Below are 19,284 nucleotides of genomic sequence, written 5' to 3' on the forward strand. Positions count from 1 at the left end.
TGTATTCTACCCTGTCATCCAAGCTCGAGGAATGCTAGTCATCACCCATCACCTTTATAACCCAAGATGACAAGAATGCTAAGAGTGTCTTTAACCCCCTGGGGAAACGTAAAAGAATGTTCTCCAGGGTGACCTAACAATGCCCTGGTAATTAGATCCAGCTAAAATGAGTCTTGTGTGGAATGTAAAATATAATCTGAAACATAGTAACCTATTCATGGATGAGTTTACATTAGCCAGCAGCACTTAAGGCGATCATTCAAGTTATGATCATTTAGATATAGCCATAGCTTCAGGGCAACATCTCATCTTACAAATTATTTTACATTGACCTAATTGAGTTTACGTTCGACTGAATTGAACACCACTTTCCATCCTCAGAGGATGTTCCCAAGAAGTAATAAAAAATAACAATGACTCACTTTGCTTACTTAGCAGTCATGGGTGACTTCGTTGATTTTGATGAAGAATAATTGCTTAGAGATATCTAAAACAAACAGGTGAGCTTTCTTACGAATAAATCTGTCCTTCCGGCGTATTTAAGGCAGAATAAGCGCTTTTGTTTTATCAGCCTGTGGGAATGCTTAAATCACTAAATAGTTAAATATTTCAAACGGAAACTAGAATTGTCGGACTGTTTTGTCTTTTAAATGCACCCAAATACATTAAAAGACAAATTCACACATGTGAAAAAAGGTTCACAGGATTCAATGGGTTTCGCTTGAGCTCTTTGGAAGCATCTGAACGTGTCAGTTTAGTCATTTGCAATTCAGATTCAGGGGTGGGTACTTTCGGTCCACAACAGTTTCTTTAATATCTTATTCGGAGCATGCATATGCTGTAAGCCACATGTTTATGTTATATTATCTCTACCTCTTTTAAGAAAATCTCAACATTTCTCGGAGACCTTTCTAGTCTCTAAACTGGCGATTACTCTATCTTTAGGTCCCCCTAGTGGCCATTCATCAGTATAATGGCTGCCGTAAAACCTGTCACACTAACTGCCGCAAAGGAGTTGCGAATCTAACCAGGCAAAGAGGAAAACGTGCATACTTGGTCGCCTTCAAAGCAAGAGAAATTACGTTTTTACGGCATTACCTTTAGCTTTATCTGAATGTATGAAGTTTCGGTTAGCTATTTAAAGCGTAGTTATCTTAAGCATGGCTCTCTATATGAAAGCAGCAGAGATTCTTGATAAAGTGGAGCAGAAAAAGGGGGCTGTGAAAACTCTTGTCTATGAAAGTAAATACCAAGTAAGTGTTTTTGTACTTGCCTTTAATCCATGCCAGACATTTGTAACTATATAAGTTTCAGACATAACGTCAAATTGCCACGTAACCTGTCTATCTCTTCTCATTCCACCTCTTGATTAAAAAAAATATGTTTTTATCAGAATATCAAACAACTCTTTGCACTCGTATGCGAGACACATAAATACTCATCGGTCCTGCAGGAGATTATCGACAGCACCAGCTTTCTAAAAGAAACAAAACTCCGGATTCATTTGGCAAAGGTAGGCAACCGTATCATCCCATAGAAAACACGTGGCTGTATTTATTGATCATAGATGTGCATGTGTGAGGACAGGTGCTGGCGTATGACCTGCTCATTGGACGTGGGGTGAAATGCGGAGGCACCTGGAAGGTCATGATGATGAAACATCGATCCAGACTACAAGCTGCTCTGGCACGAATTAAAATCAAGAGGAAAGTGAGTCGAAATGAGGATCTGCTACCTTCCGGTTTCCAGCAGATGCAGGGTAACGTAAACCAATAAACAGTATGTGTTGTGTTTAGTAAAATAATGTTTAAAATATGCTTTCAGTTATATCTATATAGTTCTTATAGCATTCCTAAAAACAGTTTTTTTATCATTATATAATTATTAAACAATATATAAAATATATTATAATTTAGAAACTTTAAAACGGCTGTTGTTTCGTAATATGTGTATTTGTATCTGTGACTGTATTTACGTATGTTTTGTCTATTTTGTCTTATCTATTAGTTTGTCATTTTATTCTGTTACTTGTCTTAATATGTCTTAACTACAAATCCTTGTGTGCATATTTGGCAATAAAAGCTCATTCCGGTTCATTTGCATATCTCCGCCTCTTTAGGTGACGTAATTCCACGATTTGTGCGGGTGAACACATTGAAAACAACTGTTGAGGATGTCATTGACTATTTAAAAAGAGAAGGATTTACATATCAGGGTACAGCTAGTCGGTTAGTTGTCCTCTGACAATTTCTAAACAGTTTATACGTTTTATAGTTATCATTGTTTTTATTTAATGATGTGTTGGAAAAGTATTTATTTTGTAAAGCATACAATGTTTATGGAATTGATCTCTCATGTTTATTGTCCTCTGCTTTATGTCTTTCTTCTCAGGCTTGAAGATCTTGATCGGCTGTCTGGGAAATCATTTCTCTGTGATCTTCATCTCGAAGATCTTCTGGTTTTCAGTGCAAAAATGGACTTTCACAACCACTTCCTCTATAAAGCAGGCCACATTATATTGCAAGATAAGGTGAGACATACAACACCCGCTTTTCTGCGTTATGTTAAACCTGGTAGGTTAATGAAAATGTTTTTGTAGGCCAGCTGTCTTCCTGCTTTTCTCCTGAACCCCCCAGTCAGCAGTCATGTGATTGACGCTTGTGCAGCTCCAGGAAACAAAACCAGCCATCTAGCTGCCATAATGAAAAATAAAGGGTACAGCTTATGAGTTCTTGCCTAACACTAAAGAATAAGGCTTGGGACATTCTTTGTTATGATTTATGCTTAGTAGGCTTACATAATGTACATTTTAAGTCGTCTAGTATCTGTATGATGTTTCTTCACTATTTGAACAGGAAGCTGTTCGCTTTCGATCTCGACACAAAACGCCTGTCCACCATGAGCACCCTTCTTTTGCGTGCCGGGGTCACATGTCAGCAGCTGGCCAATCAGGATTTTCTGAAAGTAGACCCACAGAGCTCTGAATATAAGGAGGCTAAGTACATCCTTCTGGACCCCTCTTGTAGTGGATCAGGTAATAAACGTGAACGCATCAATCCTTGCTTTTTAAAACAATATTTTTGTCCCAATTCCTCAGTAGCATTTTCTGTTTTCTCCACTGAGCAGATATAGCTGTAGTAAGTGAGGTCCAGCACTGTTTTTGTTTCAGGAATGGTGTGTTTGCGAGACAAAGCGTTAGAGCCGCAGGAGGACAAGCGTCTGCAGTCGCTGGCTGCGTTTCAGCTGCGCTGTCTCAACCACGCGCTGCAGTTTCCTCAGGTGCAACGTGTCGTGTATTCCACCTGCTCCGTTCACTCAGAAGAGAATGAGAACGTGGTGTCTGCCTGCCTGCAACAGAACCCTGGATTCAGGTCACATACTCTAGGAGTATCTTTTTTAAGTGTCTTTATTGTATGAATCATATGAGAAGAATAGTATTTAAAGTCGTTTGTCTGTACCTGTAGATTAGTCCATCTTCTTCCAAACTGGCCCGAGAGGGGTCACGACCCTTTCAAACAGTGCCTGCGTGCCAACCCAGCAAAAACACGGACTCATGGGTTTTTTGTGGCCATGCTGGAGAAACGTTCCCTGCAGAGAGAGGGAGAAAACGTCCTGATTACGTAAGTTTGTTAGAATGTTTTAATTTGTATTAGTTATTATTAGGGAGTGAGATGCTTTATTATCTGAAAGTATGGTGGTAAAGTTAAAAAAGGTTTGCAAATTGTAATATCACTTTGAGGGGGGGGATATGACCCCGTAAGTTGTACTCGTGTATTTTTATTGTCACAGCACAACATTGCCCGCTGGTGGTGAGGAAAAGCAGGACATACAGCAGTCTAGTGCACCTGATGAGGAACAAGAGAACTCGGAGACTGCGAGCGAGCATCCTACAAACCCAGGCTCAAAAAAGAAAAGGAAGAGAAACCGAAAAAAAACCCAAAATCTAGAATCATGAGACTCATCAGCTTTTCTGAACTACCATTACACGGTTGTTGATGCCCCTGAGCTTTCATTAAAAAAATGTGATGGCAAGATTGCTTGACGTTCGTATGCAAATTTTCTTTTCTTCTGCCCCACTAGTTATTTAAAACCTCATAAAAACGAGCAGTCGAAAGAGCATGTGAATTATTTGTCATGCAATAACAAGTACCATTCGCAATTAAAGTCAACTTTACAGTTTTATTGAAAACCAGCATGTCATTATCAGAACTTCGAGCAGACACAGATCGCAGTCTGCACGCTGCTCCATTCACGCTTTGAGGGTTAGCGGTGATGCCATTTACTCACAAACACGAACTGGGCATCCACTTACAGCAACATATGAAAATACATAATACAACAGCTGTCGAACATTCACAGCTTGAGAAATCCAGCTCTCAACTCAACACACGTCTCATTTTCCCAACAGTCTACGTGTTGAAGTTTTTCATTTGTGGGGATTTCTAATAATAAAGGAAAACTCGAAAAGCTACAACACCACCAGCATTTAAAAACAAGATACTTGTTCCCCAGTTATGTCCGTAAGTACATTTACCAGATCGAAAACATGTAAAGGGGTGAACAAAAATAAAACATTAAAATAAGGGTGCTTCTTGTGCTTCCATATTTGTGCATTGTAATAGTAAATAAACCCAGTGTTATGTAGAAATACAACTATGTTGAACAGATGTAAAAAAAAACACTGCTCTATCAAACCTAAAAATATGATTAAGACTTAAACTCCTAGGGTTTATGTGGTCCACACAATGTTTGACAGATTCCCATTCAGGAACATTCTTAAGACATGCTGATTCAATCACAGGCCAATTAATTGCTAAATCTTGGTATTATAAACACATCACAAGCATGCACAAAACCATAAGGATTCAAAGCCAGGAATGGTTCATACAAAATTCAAACATGGTGTGCATGCAAAGACAAAAATTGACATACAAAAATCTTTCATGGCTCTCTAGGATTAATAAATTCCGAATGAAAATTATTTTAAACTTTCTGCAAAAAAGCAGCAATTATCCTGAAATTCACACATTTGGGGCATTTTCAATTTCTTTTTTTTGCATATCTACAGTCAAACATACATTTTCTAAAGCATATAATCCTTTTAAGTATGGTCACTCAAAGCTGCACTTCTGCATGAGGCTAGTTTGAATCACTCCGGTCAGTAATAAAAAAAACATTCAAACTCTCCACAATGTCTACAATCTCTAACTTTTGCACACATCATTATGAAAGAACTGGCGTCTGTTTCTCCAAGTACAAACCAGACATCAGTCATAATATACAACCAGAAGCAAAACACGCTAAGGCACACTGCAATAAGAAAAGAACTAACTGAAAAAATGAACTTTCTGTGTTTTTGAAGATTACAGCTACAGGTTAAGCGTGAAGAGCTACATGCCTATGTGTCTGTGGTAAGTGCAGAATTTACTTATTCCATGGATAAATACCAGTAACTTATATATTAAATGAGACTTCGTAAAACACTTTAGGTGAGATACAAATACACATTTAAAGTTGAGAGGTAGTACAACGGCCAAAAAGCACACTGACGGTGTGATGAAGGTGAACACGTTAGGCTAAAAACATCAGCTTTGGTTTCAAACAGAGAAGTCAGTGCATAAAGTATAAATGTAATGAAATCAACAGGATCTTTCCCAATATGGTGGCTCTTTTAGATGAATGTGCAGAAAAAAAGTGGAAAAGTTAAACTGTTTATTATTCAGCTCAATCCATTCACTCGGACAAAAACAGCGTTTTCATTTTTTAAATGAAACAGGTAAAATGATCACTCTTTTGAGGGCGTTTGGTGAAAACTTAAACATGTCAGTCAATGATCAAAAGCATGACAATAAAGACTAACTACAAAGAGGGAAAAATATTTACTTGATCTAAAAATAACGCGCATCTGATTATGCATCGTCAGCCAAAAATAAACAAACAAAGTTCAAATAAAATTCCATTTCTTTCAACAAACCTGGATTGCATTTCATGTTTAAATTTAGAATTGAAAGTCTTGGTCTTTCGTTTCTTCAAGTATAACCCATCCAGTTCACCATCCTTCCCCAACACAAGATCTCCTCATCAGGCAACTCCAGACTCCATCAGTGAGGACCATTGATGAGTTTCAGTGGACGCACCGCCATCAAGGACGCGGCAGCCCAGCGCTCTAAAATCTACACTCCCCATGAGCCTTGATACTACACACCTGACCAGCCCTGGCAGTCTGAAAGGTTGTAGAGGTGAGATTGGTCTCACAGGTCTGATCAAGAGCCATGTTTTGTTTGGACCAGCAGTTGCATCTGGGGCAGGTGGGATAGCCAAAGTAATAGTAACAGAGTCCACACAACAATGATGTATGGTTGAAGGGACAGGTCTCAGATCAGTCGTATTACTTCTTCCTTTGTTGCCTGCGTGCTTGCAATCGACGTTGCCCAGATGGCTTGGAGCCCGTTCCAATGGAGAAGGTGGCTGGTGAAGCACCTAGAAAATATAACGGAACCATTTAATATTCAAACACAGGACGAAGTTGTCACGTTTTCGCTTCCTTGCCAAAGGAGATAGGGTATTTACGAAACGTGCTCTGTAGAGCAGTTTGTCCATTTAGGGCTACTGTAGAAACAACATGACAAATTCCATATAAGGAGAACCGCAGTGTAGGTAATAAAAACATAACACTTCATTATATAAGGTCTTTGAAGACAGTCATGTATATTATATTGCATTTCTGTCAATAGATCCTCCAAAAAATTACACACCGCACCTTTAAAGTATTTGCACACATAAGAAATTATATCGTACCGAATGATGAAGCACCCACTGCACCAAATCCTGGAGTTCCAGGACTTCCAAACGGCATCGACATTCCTGCAGATCCCTGGCCAAAAGCGGGTGTTGACGTTCCTATAACAACAAATATAACAAGTTACGGGTAGCAAAGAAAATAATGTTTGCATGATTAATATAGAAGGTTTGTTTTGCCAACTTCATCTTATACAACAACATTATCATAGCAAACCACAGAGCGGCTTCTATCTTTCAATTATGAAAACACAATTCACTTTTGCAAGTTTTCACAAGTCTGACACAATCTGGTTATACCAGTGGTTGCTGGGTGGAGTGCCACTGTTAGGCTAATCCTTGAAGGGATTGCTCACAAAAAATATTTTATCATGTACTCACTCTGTAACACAACCCGTATGACTTTCTTCTACAGAACACAAAAGATATTTTGAAGAATGTTGGTAACCAAACAACATTGGGCAGCACTGACTTTCATTGTAGACAAAACCACTGAAACATTTTTCTAAGTATCTTTTGTTTTACAGTCATATACAGGTTTGAATGACATAAGGATGAACAAATTATGGCAAAGTTTTCTTTTTGGATGAACTATCCCATTTTATGTGAAATATTGCTAAAATTCTCTAAGAATAATAATAAACCAATCCACTTACCAAAAGACGGTTTGTTATCCATGTTGTTAGCACCAAAAGAAAACCCTGGTGTTTGAGCTGCAGGTGCAGGGGTTCCAAATGGCGTTCCCGTCATCGATGCTCCAAAGTTAAAGCCTCCAGAAGGAGGCGCAGGAGTACTTGGTGCAGGGTTCTGAGTGCCTGTTGAGGCTCCTCCAAAACTGAATGTTGGAGCTGGGGCAGGAAGAGGGGCGGCAGTCTGTGTGGAGGCTCCAAAGACAGGAGCCACAGAAGGGATGGTGGTGTTACCGAAAGAGAAGCCAGACGACGCTCCGCCAAACGTAGGCTGACTGTTAGTCCCAAACGCAGGTGCGGCCGTGCTGGGGGCTGCCCCGAACGCAAACGGCGCTGCACTGCTATTGCCACCAAATGCAAAAGGCTTTGGTGCAGCAGGGGTCTGCTGTGTCGTCCCAGGGAAGGGTGAGGCTGACGCTGTAAAGGTTGAGCTTCCAAAAGTGGTTTGCGTAGTGGGGGCCGTCGAGGTGGTGGTGGTCAAGCCTAACCCACCGAACGGCGTGGAAGTGGAATTCTGGTTAGCAGACAGCTGGCCGAACGTGAACGTGCTTTGGGTCTGTGGAACGGGTGAAGGTTTCCCTGCGCCAAATTGGAACGCAGAGGTGGTGACGCTTGCACTGGCTGTAGTGGTGCTCAGCGCAGGGGCAGCGGTCGTGGTTGCCACAGCTCCGAACTGGAAAGTGGCGTTAGCGGTGGGAGCCGACGTTGTTTTTGCGTTCCAGCTTCCAAACAGAGACTGGTTGGGAGCTTGTGTGGGAGCGGCGGAGGAAACAGGCACCGCCGGTGGCTGGGTACTGGTTAGTCCACCAAACAACATGCTGCTGGTTTGTGTAGCCGGAGCAGCAGGGGTTGACATCGTTGATGCAGTGGTCTGCCCAAAAACACCGCCGCTTTGCGTGGTGCTGCCGAATAAAGGTTTGAAGGTGGGCTGAGTGGGCTTAACCTCCGCTGTAGAGGCAGGGGTCTTAATTGCTGCGCCAAAAATGGGCTTAAACCCAGACGACAAAGGGTTGCTGATGCTGTTTGTTGATACGGTGGGACCAACCGCAGCTGTAGGTGGAGCAGTTGTAGATGCAGGCGGTTGAGATGCAGGAGTAGCAACGGGTTTGATAAGGCTGAATAAGCTTCCTCCTCCTCCTAGAGATGATGAGTTGGATGGTGATGGTTGAAGAGGTTGGGCCAGGATTTGAGCGAAGGCAGAGGGCATGGAGGGGGCTGGCTTTAAAGCAGGTGTCGAAATGGAGGACGGTGTTGAAAGCAAGGACTGTAGCACTGTAGGGCCTGACTCAGATTTTATAACTCCACCGGAGTTTGTGGAAGGGGCAGGTGTAAAAAGACTTGCAGCAGACACTGCTGGAGCTGTTTATGGAGTGACAAACACAGAAAGTTGTTACTTGCATGAACAACTAAGCAGTACAACAATAAAAACATTACATCAGTGAAACTAGGGATGCAACAATACAGCTCACCCACGGTTCAATACGAACCTCCGTTTTTCGGTTCTGATGGATTCGGCACATTAAAGTGTTTTTTCATTGTTTTCTGCTTATGTGACAAGAACAGTAAAACTTAAGAAAAAAAACTATTTGTATCCCATTTGTAACTATTCGTATCCCATGTACCCTCATGTTCGGGCCATTGGCTCATTCCTAAGACCACTTATCTTTTCATCACTGTACGAAGTCACTGTGCCAAGCCTTTTTTGTGCCACGGGGGAGCGTAGCTGTCATTACTCTTCACTTTGTCTGGAACAGACAGCCTGTTAATTGCCATGTCTTGAAATTCTCTGTTTGCAGAGAGCGCTGTTGAACTCTGAGGGGTGAATGGCTTTTTTATGTGCGTTTGTTTTGTAGTTCTGCATCTGCGTATGCGTATGCGTCTGTATAAACTTAATCTGCCGTAGCAAAGTATTGCCAACACCTTCTGCTTGATCTCTGATAAAGCTGCCATGTTCTTCGTTTGTACACAAAAAAGATGTTGTCATTTATCAAACGGTGTTTGCACACCAAGAAAAAAAAACTATTTTACTTTACTTATTTTATTATCTTTAAGCAAAAATCAACTTGTACAAATTCCTGGTGTATTGAATACAGTGGCAAGAAAAAGTATGTGAACCTTTTGGAATTTCATTGTTTTCTGAATAAATTTGTCATAAAATGTAATCTGATCTTCATCTAAGTCCAAGGTATTGACAAACATAATGTGTCTAAAAATAACAAAAAAATTCTGATCTTTCATGTCGTTATTGAACACACTCATTCAACATTCAAAATAAAGTGAAGTGACCTATTTGTCAAGTATGGTGACCCATACCCGAAATGTGACCTCTGCATTTAACCCATCCAGAGAGTAGTGAACGTGCACAGCAAGTGGTGAAAGGGCAGCTATCACTGCAGCACCCGGGGAGCAAGTAGGGGTAAGGTGCCTTGCTCAAGGGCACCTCACTCGTTACCCGCCGGCCCTGAGGATCGAACCGGCAACCTTCTGGTCACGAGTCCGACTCTCTAACCATTAGGCCACGACTGCCCACACCGGAGAAAATGGCAGTGGAAAAAGTAAGTGAACCCTTAGAATTAATAACTGGTTGACCCCCTTGGCAGCAATAACCTCAACCAGGCGCTTCCTGTAGCTGTGGATCAGACCCGCACATCGTTGAGAAAGGAATTTTAGCCCATTCTTCCTGGCAGAACTGATTTAGCTCGGTCATATTCTTTGGACGTCTCATGTGTATGGCCCTCTTCAAGTCAATCCATAGCATCTCTATTGGGTTGAGGTCTGGGCTCTGACTTGGCCACTCCAAAAGGCGGATTTTGTTTTTCTGAAGACATTCTGTTGTGGACTTGCTCCGGTGTTTTGGGTCATTGTCCTGTTGCATCACCCACCTTCTACAGTTTCAGCTGACGTACAGACATTCTCACATAATCCTGAAGAATTGTCTGATATACTTGGGAATTCATCTTCCCCTCAATGATTCCAAGCTGGCCAGGCCCTGATGCAGCAAAGCAGGCCCAAATCATGATGTTTCCTCCACCATACTTTACAGTTGGGATGATGTTTTCATGATGATATGCCGTGCCCTTTCTACGCCAGATGTAGTGCTGTGTGTTTTTTTCCAAATAGTTCAATCTTAGCTTCATCAGTCCACAAAACATTTTGCCAATACCGCTGTGGAGTGTCAATGTGCTCTTTTGCAAACTTCAGGCGTGCAGCAATGTTCTTTTTAGTAAGCAGTGGCTTCCTTCATGGTGTCCTGCCGTGGATACCCTGCTTGTTCAGTGTTTTACGTAGTGTAGACTCGTGAACAGAGATGATAGCAAGTTCCAATGATGCCTTCAAATCTTTGGCTGTCATTTGGGAATGTTTCTTTACCTAATTGATGAGTCTTCGTTGTGCTCTTGGTGTCATTTTGACTGGGTGCCCACTTCTTGGTAAAGTAGCAACAGTCCCAAAGTGTCTCCATTTGTAGATTGTTTGCCTAACTGTAGACTGGTGAATTTCTAAAGTCTTTGAAATAACTTTGTAACCCATGCCAGCTTTATGTAAATCAACAATTCTTGATCGTAGATCCTCTGAAAGCTCTTTTTGGTGAGGCACAGCTCACATAAGCGTGTTCTTCCTGTGCAGAGCAAACTCCAAAAGTTTGAGGGGTTTTTATCAGTCAAAGTAGCTATAGTCCACACCTCCAAACTTATTATCTTAACGAGACTCCAGGTGTCCTAAAACCTGACTCCAATTAGCTTTTTTGAGGTCATTAACTCGAGGGTTCACATACTTTTTCCACAAGAACTACGAGTTTTTTTTGGTTGTTCTTAATAAAGACATGCAAGATCAAAAAAATGTTGTTATTATTTTAGACACATTTTATTTGTCAATACCCTTGACTTAGATAAAGATCAGATCACATTTTATGACAAATTTATTCAGAAAACCATGAAATTCCAAAAGGTTCACATACTTTTTCTTGCCACTGTAAATGTAAAGATTTACACTGGCAGCTCACATCAGTTTTTGGTTTACTGTTCATCAACATGCCAGCAAAATAAGCTTCTTGAAGGGGTTTTAAAATGACGTAATGCAAAACTTGCGATTTCTGTAATCGAAGTAAACGTGCGCCCAATGGGAAAGGCCAAAGATAATATATTAACAAGGTGCGCCACTGCCATTGCAATAAATTGGAAGAAATGCAATGCTAAATAGCTGCCTGGAGGCGCTCTTGCCATGACGTAAATAGCTGTCCGAAAGGCCGCCGAGTGGCATGACTTTCATCAAATGGAATTTGGCATGGTGCTGTAGACGCTCTTTCTGCATGTGCAATGCGAACGTGCTGCTTTCGTATGGAGTGTAAAAATACATTCTTGATGTGCCAAATATGGACATTATCACTTTAGTACAACGGGCATACAATAAAGCCAGTCTGCATCTGTTAGTCAGCATTATACTCAACAGCACATTGCTTCTCGCTTCACCGCCCGACAACCACTCGCTATTAGATATTACTCGTGGGGATGCGTTTATCTATCTCAGCATACAGACAAAGTTCTCAGTGTAATTAAGCGCACAGAAAAAATTAAACGCAAAACCGCAATTCACTTACACGTATTGAACCGTGGAGGTCGTACCGAACGGTTCAATATTATATTGAGTATTGTGGCTTCCCTAAGTGAGACATACCTGCAGTTGTAGTTGCAGATCCCAGAAGAGAAGATGAATTGAGAAGTGGATTATTCTTCATGTTTTTTAGGGACTCCAGCAGAGGGTTGGAAATACTGGAGGTGGGGGCAGCTGGGGTGCTAGTGACAGATAGGCCTGAAGTGAGGGTCAGAGGAGCAGTACTGACTGCACCAGGTGTGGTGGTGGTGAGGTCAATGGTTGGTGCAGGGGATGCGCTAGTGGCTGGTGTCGTCTCAGGCACAGGTTTAGAGAGTGAAAGCAAAGAGGGAGGAGACTTCGCAGCAGGTGTGCTCTCAGACGATGAGGTTATGGATGGATTAGAGAAGAGAGTTAAAGAGGGAGCTGGTGCTGGTTCCGAGGCTGGAGCTGGACTCTCTGGTTCTGGAAAAATTAAAACGCAACATGGATTTAGGTTCACATTAATATTCCTGAATACTTAAATGAGCCACTGTTTCAACACTCAATGCTGAAGTGCTTAGTTCTGGTGGGTCTGATATTAGTAAACAGAACTAACCAGGTTCCTCCAAAACCTTCTGTATCTGGGTGAGAGCTGCTTTCTTCTCCATATCCAGATCTTTAACCGTGATGGTGTAGCCAAGTTCAGGAGGTGGCGGCTGCAAGAAAGAAACATAACAAATGAATATGCATTCACACTTCACTATAACATCATTAATACAAATCTGGAGTTCTCTTACTTACTAATGAGATTTGATCTCCTCTGTTTGTGGTGACCAGCTGGATTTTGCGCTTGCGTTTACCGCTGCCACCCGAGTCTGATGTTGATGTTGCAACAGGTGCTTCAGACTTTGGAGTGAGTTTAGCTAAAAAACAACCAAACAGTTTTAACAAAATTGTGTTGTTTTAATATACAATAATCACTGTCAGTTAAACAAACTCACAGCAAAACATACAAAACAATATCTATTACACAGACGTAGAACTTAACACATATTAAAGGACTACTTAAAGAGAAACTTATTTCCTCACCTGTAGCAGGGGCAGGGTCAGAGGTCTCCTTATTGGTTTTTGAGAAGGATGTGAAACTCAGTGAGCTAACATCATCCTCCCTAGAACACACAAAAAAAAGTTAACCAAGAGTTAAAAAGGATCAAGAGAATCCTCCATGCTGAAGCCCGATTTTTACTTCTGCGTCGGACCTACGCCGTAGGCTACGTGTCAGTTTTCATTTATACTTCTACGTCGTTGTCCGCGTCGACAGGCAATGACCACTAGGCGTCAGTGTCCACGCTAGTGTTGCTTGTGTAACCAAGACAAGAGCCGAAGAAGAAGCAGCTTGTTTGAGAAGCATTAGCAGTGAAAGTGGCAAATAAACAGTCAATTTTGTTGCAGATTTGAGATGTTAAACACAGAAGCACAAATAGTTTACTTGGATAATTCATTCGGAAATGCGTTTGAGTAAACATGACTGTCGCAGAGGTTTTTGACCTGAGGGAGGGGTTCAAACAGACCAATCACTGCGGACCGCGTTAAGTTGACGTGTTGTTACATTTTTGGAGAGGTGCGCGTCAGGCTACGGAGTAGGGTACGCCGCTCTGCGTAGGTGCGACGCAGAACCATAAATTGGGCTTTAAGCTCTGCCACTATTTTTCAAGTGATTTTGAAGGTTATCATTATTTAAGGAAACCCGTCCCGGTAAGCACATACCGCGCTTTTTTAGAAGCCCTTTCCGGAGTCTGACAGCGAGATCCTCCTGGGCTTGTGAAAGGAGAAAGACTAAGACTGGATGCTGCCCTTCTCTAAAAAAGAAAAGTGAACAGAGATGTTAATCAATTCGTATTTTTCAGCATGTCTCTAAAGAAATTCCAAGATTATGGATGTTACCTGTGGATAACCCTGCGAGGAGCTATAGGAACTACGAATAGGGTTTCGAACAGATCCAGGCACTCCGCTGGGAACAGGACCACCACTCACAGAGCTGATTGAGGAGGTTCGAGATCTCTTCATAGTGGACTCTTCCATGACAGAAGAATTCATTCCTCTCTTTAGACTGCCAGGTCTGAGAAAGAAACAAGACAATCACTTTAGACATTGCGATCATAAAGAACAGCTATTTAAAACTAGTACAGGAGCAATGGTGACCTACTTTGGCACAAGATGAGAAGGAGCTCCATTTGCAAGAAGTGGCTCAAATGCTGATTGAGAGCTTCCACCGCTGTCATTTCGCCTGATAAGAAGACAAAGTTTAGGTGATGATTGCAAAAACATACAAATGTAATCTGTGTGTACCTACATACAAAAAAAATCATGGAACATAATTGCTATGAGATTCTTCAATTGTCTTGGAAAGCTTCTTACTTTTGGTCACATACATACCTCCTTTTACTCTTCTGCCCTGACGCACACTTGTCCTCCTCATCCACCTCCCTCTTCCGGCTCTCTCGGAGCACGCTCAGAACAGTCTCTCTGGAGCAAGGGTCTGCCTGGGCCCCGATTCCTGGGGATGTGACGACCACCGGAGAGTTCAGATGGTTAAAGCTAGAAACAGATAAAGTGTCACACATTCAATGGTTCTTATCTATATTTGTCTTTTTAATCATACTACACTTTTGCTAGCTTTAGAGTCAAGGAATCTTAAGAGATCAGATATCCTAACCGGACCACAAGCAGAAACGAAAAATAAGTGACTCACAGTGATGATTGTGTTGAATCTGGTCTGGCAATCTTTACTGTGACCGGGCTGTGAACAGTTGGGGAGTTACGTTGGGTGAGGATATTCTTCTTACGCAATCCATCCCACTTTGTAGGTGGCATTACTCCAACGGGAGACGTCCCCATCTGCTGGAGTGGGTAATGTCTGTGGGGGGTGATGGTGAATCGATTCACTGTGCCCATAGGTTCCCTGATGACATGAAACATTACCAACAGTTCAGATCATCAGAATATCATTCATACAAGTTTAAACGTGTAGAAAGATCCAGTTGATCTTAAAGGGATGGTTCACCCAAAAATAACAATCTTGCCATTTATTCACTCAAGTTGTTCAAAACCTGTATGGTTCTTTCCACTATAGAACACAAAACATTTTATTTAGAAAAATGTCTCGTGGTTTTGTTTACGTACGCGAGTAATTTGGGGCCAATGTTATTCGGTTACCAACATTGTCCAAAATATCTTCTACAGAAAAAATGAAGTCATACATGCTTGCAGCTTTCCTGTGGCTCAGTGGTTAAAGCATGGCACTAGCAATACCAAGGTCATGGGTTGGATCCCAGGGGATTGCACATAGTCAGAAACAAAATGCATAATACAATGCAATGCAAGTCGCAAGCGTCTGCCAAATGCACAAATGTAAATGCAATGACTTAAGGGTAAGTACATGACATTCATTTTTGGTCAAACTATCCTTTAACCAACAAACTTTAACAAAACAATAAGTAAAACCATTGTGACACATTTTAAGGAAATCATCTCGTGAGTCATGTGAAGAAACACGTTTGACTATTCAAACGTCATTCTATGTAAAAACAACGTATTTGCCACTACGTAAACGACATGCAAAACACTGTCTAAAAAAATCGAATCATCCTTTTGCAGAAGACAACATTGAGGTAAAAGTCATCGCAAAGTTGTCAAAATTGTGTTTTATGTCACTTGGGAAGCTTTGTGGAGCCCAGTGCGTGGAGTGTCAAGCGTCTAAACGGGTGTAGGAGGAGCACTGCGCCTGACCAGGCCAGCAACTCCCACATTTTCAAATCATGGAGGGAAAAACGTGAGAGCTAAAGCGTGCAAACTTGAGGGTGACAGATTTTGCATGTTTCAAACACTTGATGTGAAATATTAAAAAAAAGATCACAACGTTAAATCACTTGTCATTCAAAAACTCCACGTGACATTTAAACCTAATACAAAGAGACCAGTAGGCACGCTTTCTCATCTATAAGACAAAGCGATTTATTTACCCGAATGACAGTCTTCTGTTAGGGGTGTGTGCAGCATGGTTAGGCCGTGCGAGTCTCTCCCGGAGCTGTTCTCTTGGGTTGATGAAAGTCCCCGATCCTCCAGCGGCCCTCACCGCTGCGGAAGGACTTCCCTCAGGCTTGGCGAGGTAACTTCCCATGAGTATATCCCTAGGACTGAACACTGAATCACTGAGTGTTTGGTCTCTTCTATAGTAAAAGCCCGCAAAATGTCTATCGCTGGGTGACGCGAAGGAATTTCGCGCATCACTTTTACGTATCTTGTTTCTGCCAGCGGCCGGGACTCCGCTCAAAGTCCTGCCCGGTAACCAGCGCAGTAGAGCCGGAGGGATGCTCAGTCCACGTCGGGGATTGAGGCCTAGTCTCTCGAACAACTGCAACTCCTTCGCTTTGTGAAAATAAACGACGCCGGACGCGACAGAGATAAAAAGTATGTACAAGTAAACAGGTATGTAGCTCAAAACGAGTAAAAGTAAAAAGAGTGACAACACTGCACCGGAGATAACGACTAGCCGCCGTTTATCTTCAGGAGACATGGCGGCACCGCGCCGCCGAGTAAAGATATCCCATAATTCCCCGCGTCGGCGCGCGTTGTTTACGTCTCGAGGTTGTTCGTGACTGTACGCGTGCACATTCGATAGACGGAATGGTTTTGTCGCACTCTAGTGTCATAATGTGGCACCACACTGGCCTTTGTTTAAAAAAATATTATTCAGGTTAAAAAGATTTTCATATATATGAATATAAACTGTACATTTTAATCAGTTCAAATAATGTCTGGGCTTATAAATAAATAAAATGCATAAGATATTTTTGTTCATTAGTCTATTGTGCTTATAGTCCGTGTGTGGGGACGAACTTGTACACACGCTACATACTATAATAAATTAAGTTTGATTGTATGCAGAACGTTTTCTATTATGGTTAGAGTGCGTGTTGGGGTATTTATAACTAACGGTGTATTGAAAACCGTCCCATTTGGATAAAAGCAAAACCGTGTGTTTAAGGTGATTTATTTAACCTCTAGATGGCGCAAATCACCCAAAATCCACGTTCAATGTCGATTCGACACGGCTAACTGAACGTTTTCATGAAAGCTCACATAAATTAGGTATAGCTGCATGTAATGTACTTGTATTATATAAAATAGGTCTGGTGTCGCGCACATTCATTGCAGTTTCATTACGTACGTTTTTTCAGCACTACACTTTACGCACTTTGAAAATGAACTAGCTAAGCAGTGGTCATCTCTTTAGTGCACTTGGGTTGGGGAAAACTCCTATACCACGGCAATAATTAAGCAGATTTGTTAGGTTTGTAATCTAACAGATTTGTTTAAAGGTTTCTGTTTCAGACCTTGCGAAGGTGATGCACCTGGTAGTATCTTAAAGGGATACTTAACCCAAAAATGAGTTGTTCCAAATCTGTTTAAATTTCTTTGTTTTGATGAACACATATATTTGGAAGAATGCTTATAACCAGACAGATTTTGCCCCCATTGACAACCATTGTTGGAAAAATGGTAGACAAGTGCCCCAGAACTGTTTGCTGTCCTACATTCTTCATGTCTTCTTTCATGTTAAACAGAGCAAAAAAAAAAGATAAAGTAATTTTTCCTACTATGGGAGTCAATGGGTGGCAAGATCTGTTTGGTTATAAGCATTCTTCCAAATATCTTTCTCTGTGTTCATCAGAACAAAGAAATTTAAACAGATTTGGAACAACTCGAATGTGACTAAATGAAGACAGAATTTCCATTTTTAGGTGAAGTATCCCTTTAATTTCACAAAGGCCTCTCTTAACACTAAATTTATAAAGTGCATGGGTGATGTCTACACAGCAGGTGGTGTGTTGTATACATGAGATTAGTGTTTGGTTAAGAAGTGCCGAAACCCAGCTGCTCTTACATTTTAAAAGGGCAGGTGTGTTACCCAAAGCCTCAAACACTAATTTCCATTTCATTCATGGTTCAGCCGTTTCTTTCAAATAGACCCCATGAGGAGGATGTGTGTGTGGCCATTTGCCAGGGGGAAGGACTATAGTTTTGAACACTCTCATCATGCGCATACGCAAACACACATTGGCTAGAGTACATTCATGCGACCTTTTAATTCTCTTCACTGGCTTTGTTCTCCTATGAGATCAGTGCAGATGGTAAAGACCTTCTGCTGGTCTAATAGTTTTAACCCGGCCAGGCTCAGATTAATGGCCCTGCGAGAACCAGGAAGTGGCGGGGCCAATTACGTCCTGGAAAATCATGCCTTGCAAATCTACACGAGACGTATGAGTTGTGTGTGTGTCTGGAGCTGATTTAATGAAGATAAACTCTTTTACCTATACTTACATTGATTGAGGGTAGATTGCAGGTAGATTAAATTGACATGAGGTAGAAGTGTGTATTTTTCAACATGTAGACAGTGAGAGCAAAGAAAACCGTCTTTTGCTTTTCTTGTGGCCAATTTCCTGCCCTATCAGACTAGTTTGGCAATGTTACTAGCATTAACCTCCTCTCCAGTCCCCCCATCCATCTGCCGCAGTGGGGGGGTGGAGGGTTGGGGTTCGGGGGAGTGCATATAATTACCTCAACAAGCCCCTTAACCCAGACTGCAGACTCGGATTTCCTGATTTATAATCCAACCCCACCTCTCACGTCCTCCTGATTTACCCTCTTTTTAGTTGCTGACTAACGGGAAACACAAATTTAGTATTCAGGTTAGACAGGAATACAGTATTTTCAGTGCTAAAATACTGAGGGACAGGATACAAAAACATGTCTTGTTGGCATTGTATTATCTTTAACCAATGGTATGGGATTTTAATATATTTTCTTCATTTTATTTATATGGCACTTTTCACAGTTTTGCATTGTTGCAAAGCAGCTTTACATTGAGCAATAGTTGTTATAGTAAAGAGATGGAATTAAGAAAAATAAAGAATCCACAGATTATGTTGTTGTAGCAATTTTTCTCAGCGCGATGTACATTGATTTAACAGGCTTTCTTAAAAATTAGACATACACACACATGCTGGATGTGCAGCGGCACACCCCCCAGACTGAGAAAATCAGTGCCGAGATTATAGTATCTTTAATCCAAAAAGGAAAAACACCAAGACTCTTATTGGGTGGATTCCCCCAATGGCATCAGAGTTAAAAAGTGTTCAGATACTGTAAATAGCAATGTTTGGCA

General features: G+C 41.5%; 2 protein-coding genes across 2 annotated transcripts; one reads left to right on the forward strand and one right to left on the reverse strand.

The window, feature by feature from the left end:
- Positions 1-972: 972 nt before the first annotated feature.
- nsun5 (NOP2/Sun RNA methyltransferase 5) lies at positions 973-6,380 on the forward strand. The gene is made up of 10 exons (XM_057321126.1): positions 973-1,253; positions 1,394-1,513; positions 1,588-1,759; positions 2,120-2,228; positions 2,392-2,530; positions 2,600-2,715; positions 2,856-3,034; positions 3,170-3,371; positions 3,465-3,620; positions 3,790-6,380. Exons 1-10 carry the CDS (start codon positions 1,161-1,163, stop codon positions 3,953-3,955), a joined length of 1,452 nt encoding a protein of 483 aa, XP_057177109.1. The 5' UTR covers positions 973-1,160; the 3' UTR covers positions 3,956-6,380.
- On the reverse strand, positions 5,861-16,658 carry pom121 (POM121 transmembrane nucleoporin). Its single transcript, XM_057321125.1, has 13 exons — positions 16,079-16,658; positions 14,809-15,018; positions 14,493-14,654; positions 14,263-14,343; positions 14,001-14,175; positions 13,824-13,915; positions 13,146-13,225; positions 12,858-12,979; positions 12,673-12,772; positions 12,159-12,539; positions 7,455-8,846; positions 6,799-6,900; positions 5,861-6,480 (listed from the first exon to the last, which is right to left on the reverse strand). The coding sequence occupies exons 1-13, from the start codon at positions 16,630-16,632 to the stop codon at positions 6,389-6,391; spliced, it is 3,543 nt and encodes a 1,180-aa protein (XP_057177108.1). The 5' UTR covers positions 16,633-16,658; the 3' UTR covers positions 5,861-6,388.
- Between the last annotated feature and the right edge of the window lie 2,626 nt (positions 16,659-19,284).

Source organism: Triplophysa rosa, linkage group LG22, assembly GCF_024868665.1.
Source record: "Triplophysa rosa linkage group LG22, Trosa_1v2, whole genome shotgun sequence".
Taxonomy (NCBI): domain Eukaryota; kingdom Metazoa; phylum Chordata; class Actinopteri; order Cypriniformes; family Nemacheilidae; genus Triplophysa; species Triplophysa rosa.